This window comes from Cicer arietinum, chromosome 1, assembly GCF_000331145.2.
Source record: "Cicer arietinum cultivar CDC Frontier isolate Library 1 chromosome 1, Cicar.CDCFrontier_v2.0, whole genome shotgun sequence".
NCBI lineage: Eukaryota > Viridiplantae > Streptophyta > Magnoliopsida > Fabales > Fabaceae > Cicer > Cicer arietinum.
In genome coordinates this window covers 48,814,837-48,824,612 of record NC_021160.2, presented here as the reverse complement: position 1 = coordinate 48,824,612, position 9,776 = coordinate 48,814,837, and the positions used below count along the sequence as shown (strand labels likewise).

Sequence of the window (9,776 nt, the reverse complement as noted above, 5' to 3'; positions counted from 1 at the left end):
AACTTGTAGTTGGTTCCACATCGGGTTACCCTTCGTAATAGATTCATATGTACTTCGGAACATGTCAGGCAACACACTGGATTGGACAGCCTAGCAATCAAGTAAACCAAAGTTATGTTAATTTTGCTGAACACGTCGTCAAATCTCAATAAATTTAATATAATGACAAAAGCTGGCGTCATTTACCTGTGCAATTTCTTCGGTGGATGGCCAAATATCCCTCAAGTAGACATTCTTGCCATCCTTTCCAGTCCCTAATGGTTCCTTTTCAAAGTCAATGTCAACCTGGAAATATCACCAAAAGGTGAGTGATGAAAGTTACCAATATTTGGAGAAAAAAGCATCTTGAATTTTTCTAAACTCTAAATTTCATCAACCTTAAATAGAACAGAAAATAAAATATGCATCCAACCAAGGATAAGAAGGTTCTATATAAAGCTTTTAGTCCGGACAAAACTCACAAAACATTATTGCGACGTCGCTTTCACTTAATGTCAGAAAAAATTATGAAAAATGCCAAATTGATAGCTATTTGTAAGTCAAGATCCAGACTACTGGATGTGAGTATTCAAGCAACTGAGACAGGGCAATATTTGAAAGGAGAAAGTTGAAGAACATTTAAAATGAAATGAAAACTAAATACAGTAGAATGCATTGGATTCGGCTCATGTCCAAATACATTGAATACAGCATGAACCTGAGCACATATAAAAGAAAATGGTGGACATTAAGTAACTAACAGACATTATCAATCGTTGTGATTAACCTCCAATAATTTTAACACTTGTCAGATTTGTTTCTTCTGACCAAGTTCTTCAGTCCTTGGAATTAGTAATCTTACTTAGTAGCAGCATTAAAAATAAGACAATATGGAAGAAACAAAACCTACAACCCTTTCACATACTAAACACATTTTACATGTGAATTAGGCATACATACCGTGCCAGCAAGAGCATAAGCAACAACCAGAGGAGGGGAGGCAAGATAGTTAGCACGTGTCAAGGCATGCACTCGGCCCTCAAAATTACGGTTTCCTGACAGCACAGCAGCCGCTAATATGTCTGCATGAAATCATACAAGAATTAAACCAACACATCAATTATCAAGAAGAATATAAATAGGAGGTTCTATAAAACTCACAAACAAGTAAAAAAAAGTAAGAAATGCATAGAAATCAGCTTTGGATATAGATATTATATTTGGTATGATCTTTCAGATACCATTTTCTGTGATAGCAGAAGCAACTGATTCATCCAAATCTCCTGAATTGCCGATACATGTGGTACAGCCAAATCCAACAATATTGAAACCCTGCTCATTTAGATACTTTTGTAGGCCACTGTGCAAAATAGAAAATAAACAAATTCAAATTTAGTATACATATTTGCATAATTGTGAAGACCGCAAAGGGAAAGTACATTATAACACAAATCACATAATTATCTAATAGCATTAAGTGTGAAATACCTTTGAAGTAGATATTTTGTAACGACTCCAGAGCCTGGAGCAAGACTTGTTTTTACCCAAGGTTTAACCTGACAAACAGTGAAAACATTTACAATTACGATCGAGATGAGGACGGCATATAAGGAATACAATGTATTTACTACTGACAGGAAATGTAGAACACGTTACAGTAAGGACGTTTTGAAAAAAGCAGCAAATTTTTTACGTAATTATAGTCATGGCTAACCTGCAAACCTAACTCGTGAGCCTTCTTTGCAACAAGACCAGCCCCGAGCATAACACTTGGGTTTGATGTATTTGTACAGCTTGTGATTGCAGCAATCACAACACTGCCATGCTTTAGCTCTGCTGGCTGCCCATGGAAATCAAATTTGGCAACTTTGCCTTGAGCTTCTTTTGGTATAGCAAATCCCTGTATTCAAAGCAAACATTGAGGATGACTACATTAATGCATGCATTATGCTTTCAAATGTGTGATATGTCTTCAAGTTGAAGGTCAACAACTTGAAACAATCAGAAGCGCTAGAATTAGAAAAAGGATTTCTTTATTGCATTCTAATTATTACAATGCTTTCTTAAATCATGGTACAGTTATCATAGAAAGTGAGATAAATGACTGATAGAACAATTTACTGGAAATAGGACTGAGATAAAAGCTCCCTTGGCATAATGATGTCATCTTGTTATTCAAGTTTGCAGAAAGAAAGTTATTCACTTTTCTGAACAGTGAACCAATTTGCATAAGATACAACAGTTTTAACTTTACTTTTTGATGATCGCCTCAGATATATTAGTATTCTAGCCAGTGCAGATAAACACATATAGAAAGTGATGCCAAACTTATCCTGTTTAGCATACTCTCGCAAAAAACAACCAAATGGGCAGACAATACTACAATAGTGGTTCGGCTTATTGAGAGCATACAAGATATGACAATCAACCAACAAAACATCTTTTCTAGAGATACATGAGAAAAAACGTTTGAATATCACGTCATTACTGACCTTAAATCCCACTTTGTTATCAAGACAAGCATGCCAATCAGCCTTCATTTCTTTCAAAGGCACCCGATCATGAGGTCTGGCATGAGTATCATATAGTATCAATTATTACATGGACGTTAAAATAGAAGCTTTAAAAGTCACATTAAAACTATAAGGAAGTGTGTAAAAGAGATATGCCGTACCTCTTTGGTCCCGAGATACATGGTTCGACTTCGTCAAGATTCAATTCAAGATAGGATGAATAAGCTCTGTCTTTTTGAGGCTGGATTAATAAATGGAAAACGAATCAGCATTCCATACCCCCAACATATGCACACATTTCTTTTGTTCAAATGGAGTGTATAATCAACTAGTATTACCTCATCATAGTCAACAAACAATTTGTTAGCCCTGAGATAGGCCTCTATCATTGCCACCTACATTTGAACAAAAATGAAAGTCAGGTAGTCCTATAAGCATTTTAGACCATTGAGAAATAATAATGAGCTGATACTCACAGTCTCATCGCTTCTTCCAGTTAGCTTGAGGTATTGTAATGTTACATGATCTACAGGGAAGAAACCCATGGTTGCTCCATATTCAGGAGACATATTGGCAATAGTGGCCCTGTCAGCTAATGACAATTTACTCATACCATCACCTAGAGAACAAAAACCATGAAACCGAGTAAATAGACAAGCACAAGCTGCAAATAAGGAGGAATCGCAAGAGATTTTAATTACCATAAAATTCAACAAATTTCCCAACAACACCATGTTTCCTAAGAATTTGTGTGACAGTTAGAACCAAGTCAGTTGCTGTAACACCATTGCGCAAATTACCAGACAACTTGAACCCAACAACACCAGGTAATACCATGCTCATAGGCTGTCATTATCACATACCACACAGCATTAGTATATCACCACTGTAACTAGCGTACAGCATGTGCTTGTTTTGACACAAAGGACACAAAGGTGTAGTCCTAGTGATTAAACTGTCAGCATTCATTACATTAGTTTGGATATAATCAACAGTCATTCATTACAGAAAAAGTCAAATTCAGAAGTAAATGTACCTGACCAAGCATTGCTGCCTCTGCTTCAATACCCCCGACACCCCATCCAGCAACTCCAAGCCCATCGATCATAGTTGTATGTGAATCAGTCCCAACCACACTGTCAGGATAGAGTAACCCCTCATTGTTGAAAACAACTCGACCAAGATATTCAAGGTTGACCTGGAATTCCAGACATCACAGTATCAACAACCAAATATAATGGTGATCAAAAATATATTCCATGATATAATTTATATGCCTGATTCTAAACTTACCTGATGTACTATACCAGAACCAGGAGGTACAACGAGCATATTACGGAAAGCAGTTGATCCCCATTTAAGAAAAGCAAATCTCTCCTTGTTTCTCTGGAACTCAAGCTCCATATTTGCCTGCACTGCATTCTCTGACCTTGCTACGTCAACTTGAACTGAATGATCAATGACAAGATCAACAGGAACCTGGCAACAAGGAATGGTCAGTCTCAAAGTCACTTATACTATAGAAAAAGCAAACATAACTTAAAAGGGAAAAAAAGGCTAAGGGGCTTGTTTAATTCCTTCATTACATGACTGGGTTCAACGGATTTCAAGTTTAAAAATGTGTTTTTCAATTACTCAAACTTAGAAGAAATAGGTCTAATAAGATTTGTTTTTAAATTTAAGTGAAAACAAGTTCAAAAATATACTGCACAATTTAATTTCATCAAAAAGAAATAAATAAATCCAACCCAGCTATTTTCAATCTGATCCATAAGAGTTTCCCTATGAGTCTCATCTTGTCTCTCTTTCTTACTAAATAAAATTTCAAATTGACTCAGCAAACAATATTTCACCTTATACTAAGTTCAAAATCAGATTTTATACATACTACATATAACCTAAATACCAATTAGACCTAAGAAATATCGAATCAAGAAATCAGTTTTAACTGGAACACTTCTGAACCATATACTTAATTTTCCAAACTCCTCCAAAATTTGTTTGGACAGTAAGTAAATTGGCACAGCTAAAATATGTTGGCAAATAGTCGTCAGAACATGTATGACCCTTCTTGTGTCATATCAATTTCAGACTTCAAAAGCAGCAGGAGAAAATGTTGTCTGAATATATCAACCATACAGTAGCAAAGCAAACTTTTGTCGGACAGTGATCAATATATTTACGTGATTCATGAAACTCAACTTTTGTTTTCACTTTTGCATAACAAATATAATTGTCACGGAGGTAACTATGAGTTAACGACACTAGTCAGTCTATAATCCATAATTAAACTTTGGAAATCTCTTTGGTGATTATCATAAATAAATTCACACATCAAAAAAGCACAAGAAGGAAATAAAAATGATGTATACCAGAGGATTGATCTTATTAGAATCACTGCCAAGCTTATTCATAGCATCACGCATGCATGCCAGATCAACAACAGCTGGGACTCCAGTAAAATCCTGAGAAGAGGAATGAGAAATGGTTAAAAGAAAAATGTATATTACTTAATATCATGCATTCATGAATCATGATAACAACTCCTTCGCTGCACCCAAAATGAAAGAGATACCTGCAGGAGAACACGGGCAGGCTTGAAAGGGATCTCAACTTGCTTTACACAAGTGTTTTCCCAGTCAATAATCTTTTCAACATCTTCTTTGGTGACTTGGAAGTTGTCACAATTGCGAATGGCAGATTCAAGGAGAATTCTGATAGAGTACGGCAACCTATCTGTCAAACACCCAAAAGTTAACACTATCAGCAACTGAAGCAGAATCAAGGAGAATAAGATATTCTGAAGGATAGACTGGTTCTTCATCAGATAGACAATAATAAAACAAAATCGCCAATACTACACATTTCAACCAAAATTCAAATAAATAGAAACAAGACGATTCCAACAACAAAAAGAAGCCAAACTAAGGTAGCAAATTACCAATTCTCGGATCGTTGAGAGAAGGAAGGCTGTAGAACTTTCCAAATTCACCACCACCAGGCTTGGGGAGAGTAGCCAAGTTTCCCTTGAAAGGATTTTCACCAGCTGCAATGACAAATATATCAGATAACAACTCAGAAAAAAGAACTCGGCGTCAAATATTATTAAATTAAAAAATCAAACTACAAATTACAAATTCATCCAAAGACGAATACAATATAAAAGCAAACATCACGATCCTTCAAATCAAACCAAACACAATTTTCAATAGCAAATACCAAACAAATTTCTCCTAATCACTCGCTTTCTCTATCCCTATTTACCTCACTGGTAGTAAATCGGAAGATTCCAAAAATTAAAGAAGAATCAAAACGGAATTTACATAATTACATTTGACCGAAACAAAAAAAACGAGCTGAAATCAACGATTCAGAAGTGATTCAATTAGATCAATCAAACAAAAAAAGTAGAAAAGTCATCCGATAATTTCGGAGTAAACGATGAAGTACCGGAAGTGGCGATCTTGCGATGGAAGCGTTCGATAAAGGGAGCAACGGCTCTGATCTGAGGGCGAAGCGAGAAAGGAGATCTCCAATGAACACCGTGACTCCATCGGTTGACAGAGGAACGAGCGGCGGCGGCGGATGATGAGAAAGCGGGAGATCGGGAGGGAGATGGACGAACGGGAGGAGAAGAGATGGTTCTAGAAAGATAAGAAGAAGAGGAGAGTCTGGACCTTGTTGCTCTGAGGAGTGATGAGGCAGATGAAGCCATGGTGATGGAAATCACGCATGCATATGAGAGAACGAATAACGGTTTTGGGAAGAAATGGAAGTGGCGTGTGGTGAACGAATGTGAACTAGGGCTGCGTGCGTTGCTTCTTCTATAGTTCTGTCTATTAGGAAATAAACAAGTGTGCGTTTCTTTTGTTGCCTGTTGGCTGTGTCAATAATTAATGAACAAGAGTAATCGTTTTATTGAGAGCGGAACGCTATACCGTTTAATTCGTAATTGTTTTTAACATGACCCATTATTATTACAAATTATTCATGATAAATGTTCAGACATTTTCTTAACTACATTTTTTTTTTGGTACAATTTTCTTAACTGCAATATTCAACCATATTCCTTTTTTTTTTTTAAAGAATATTCAACCATATTAGTATTGTGTTATTTAATTTAATTTTTTATGTATCACTTATATAAAAATATTTTATATAGTCAAAACATCACAGTCATTTATTAATATAATTTTACAGATAATTATTGTAAAAATTAACATTTTTAATGATATAATTGTTATGACAAAAACTATTTACTTAATAATATATATGAATTAAATTATATTTATGAAAATTTATTGAATATAACTACATAAAATATTGAAATTTATTAATCTATCTTTTACAATCAATGTCCCTTTAGCGGTAAGAAAAACGAAAAAAATGAAAGTTTGGTTATTAAAGTAAAATTATTTTTATTTTCTTTAATTTATAATTTTTTTTTATTATTTATTATATGTAAAACGAGTCCAGTTAAAATTAATGTTGTCGTTGTATATAGAAAAAAGTAACCTAGACAAATATTAAAGATATAAATATAAATAAAAAATTTACCATAATAATAGTAGGATTTGATTTGTATAAAATTATTCTATATATACACCTGATTCAATAATTCTAAGTAGATTTTTGTGAAGGTATTTTATAAATTAAACTACAATATTAGATACATGTGTAAGTTTTCATCCACTAATAGAAATTAATCTCTTAATCACTTAGTATCATGCAAGATATCAATTAACTTTTAATAGAATATTTGACGGTTGTCCTACTTTTTGTAACTTTCTATATGTATATATTGTGTTTTTATCATTCTAAAGTGAGTTTTAGTGTTTGATAAAATAAAAGTAAATAAATAAAAACATTGTACCCGAAAAACACCCGAACACACATATTGAAAAGGGAAGATTTCTTTGATACAAAATATGGAAAATGATGCATAGCATTATACTACTATATTAAAATAGCGAATTTTTTAATTGTTCAATGTTTTGCATGTATTGGATAAAAAATTATATGTTGTTTGAATAGTTATGCTATAGTGTTTTATTTTGATGGTTGACATTCATAGTTTTGAAAAGAATTTAACTAAGAATATAAAGTTTCATATTATCAACATATTATAAAAGATATTATAAAAGATAAATATTTATAATGATTTAACTGTTGAAATTTATTAACTGTATATAAATTTTTAACACAATCCAACAATTTATATATATATATATATATATATATATATATATATTTAAAAATATTTAAACCTAAAATAATATTGTAAAATATAATATGTCTTTTTTTTGTTTAATACAAAATTTAAACTGAACAATTTAATGTTCAAAATAAATAGTTATATTGTTAAATTCGCACGCATATATTAAATTCAAAGCTTTGCAGTTAGAACCTGTTAGTGCAATTGAAATTTTATATATATATAATTAAGGATGTAATTTTCTCACTAAATGTAATACCAATAAATCGCTATTTTTGATTCCAAAATTACCATTTTATGAATATAAAATTTAGACTAGAACTATAACAACAATAAATGGGATAATAGACGCTAAATTTTAATTTAAAATGTGAACGCTATTTTAGTAAATATAATAAAATAAAGAAATCAAAAATACAATTTAAATTTTTAAAATATTAACCATAGAACCAACTATCAAATTAGTTTCAGCTTAAAATTATTAATCAAAGGAGTACCTTAAAAGAAATATATATCCTAAAATGTTGAAAATCATGGATTTTTATCTTTTTTTAAATAAAAAAATCCAACAAAAAAAGTCAACGGTTATGGGCGGTTCTACTGGTACCATCGAATATTATTCTCAGTCTGTTTCGGTGGCTCATGTCTGAATAAGTGAATAGTATGTGGGTCTTTCCAAAAACCTTTTCAAGACATACTAGATGGGAAACAAAAATATTATATGCTACATCGCAAATGCTTGACTCCATAGACCCTCGCCATTATGATCCTTGCCATTATGATCCTTGCACTTTAAACACACGACATGAGCCACATCTAGTGCTTCTCTTGCGATTCTCACTCTCGCTACCATAAATGAATTCCTAGGCGAATAATAATGTGCTAGTTACTTTAAACAAATAAAATATAAAGAGAATGATTCCTTGCTTGAATTATGATAGGTGAAAAATCGAAGGGATTGAATTCAAGACACGTGAAATGGTGGTATTTCATTGGTGGTTGAGGTGAGAAGCTATTTTAGATAATAAAAATTATTTTGGATAATAAAGTAAATAATATATCATATCTTGTTATGATATGTATATATACCAATGATTAATTTATTAGTATTTTACATTTAAATTAGTCACATTTTAATTAATATGAAAATATAATTTTATTTTTTTAATTTTTTATAAAATATTCTTTTTTATCACTCATTTTTCATCATTCATTCGAAACTTTAAAAAATTAATCATAACTTTCGAATATTATACATTTTCAAAATTAAAAAAAGTAAGTGACACTCGAATTATTCATACCTTCGAAATTAAAAAATTTCAAATTTCCTAACAATTCAAAATACAAAATTTTCAGATTTTCGACAGTTTCGAGGAATGTAAAAATTTTAAAATAGAGAAAATTTCAAACTTTCCAAATTTGAAAACTTTCAAAATTTCTAAATTTTCAAAACTTTCGAGTCTTTTTAAATTTTTGAAATATAATCCTTTTTTCGAAAATTTGAAAGTCTCGAATATTTTTAGAAGTTTTAAATTTTTGAAAGAAAGATTATAATTCGAAAATTTAAAAAATTTCTAAATCTGTAAAATTTTGAAAGTTTATAAACTTGGAAAATTTTAAAAAATTTAAATCTGAAAATTTTCTATTTTGAAAATTTGAAAATATTTATTTCAAAAATACGAAAAATCCGAGTGCACTTACTTTTTTTTTATTTAAAAAATTTGGTAATATTCGAAAATTATGGTCAATTATTTAAAGTTTCGAAAGAGAAGGTAAAAAAATTAAAAGTTTTATAAAATGATAAAATTATATTTTTACGTTGACTAAGGAATTGACATATTTAATATAGGGTGCAGGTACTCTCAAATTAATTATAATAGTAAGGCGAGACTTATATTGACTATTGAAATATTATGAGTAGTTTACCATTATTATTATTATTATTATTATTATTATTATTATTATTATTATTATTATTATTATTATTATTATTATTATAATAATAATAATAATAATGTAGAATCAATAAAAATTAAATAAGTGCCTTCTACTATTTATATCATATTTAT

At 31.2% G+C, this 9,776-nt stretch overlaps 1 protein-coding gene across 1 annotated transcript in view; it reads right to left on the bottom strand.

The window, feature by feature from the left end:
* Positions 1-6,374, bottom strand: part of LOC101507957 (aconitate hydratase, cytoplasmic-like) — a 9,079-nt gene extending 2,705 nt beyond the window's left edge. Inside the window, exons 1-17 of the mRNA XM_073365862.1 lie at positions 5,943-6,374; positions 5,434-5,538; positions 5,068-5,228; positions 4,865-4,957; positions 3,786-3,971; positions 3,529-3,690; positions 3,194-3,338; positions 2,969-3,111; positions 2,831-2,887; positions 2,654-2,733; positions 2,472-2,547; positions 1,694-1,879; positions 1,468-1,535; positions 1,221-1,339; positions 940-1,061; positions 187-285; positions 2-90 (exon numbers count right to left, since the gene is read on the bottom strand). Coding sequence (XP_073221963.1) covers positions 2-90; positions 187-285; positions 940-1,061; positions 1,221-1,339; positions 1,468-1,535; positions 1,694-1,879; positions 2,472-2,547; positions 2,654-2,733; positions 2,831-2,887; positions 2,969-3,111; positions 3,194-3,338; positions 3,529-3,690; positions 3,786-3,971; positions 4,865-4,957; positions 5,068-5,228; positions 5,434-5,538; positions 5,943-6,207 — 2,156 coding nt within the window. The 5' untranslated portion in view covers positions 6,208-6,374. The remainder of the gene's footprint in view (position 1; positions 91-186; positions 286-939; positions 1,062-1,220; positions 1,340-1,467; positions 1,536-1,693; positions 1,880-2,471; positions 2,548-2,653; positions 2,734-2,830; positions 2,888-2,968; positions 3,112-3,193; positions 3,339-3,528; positions 3,691-3,785; positions 3,972-4,864; positions 4,958-5,067; positions 5,229-5,433; positions 5,539-5,942) is intronic.
* Positions 6,375-9,776: the final 3,402 nt, after the last annotated feature.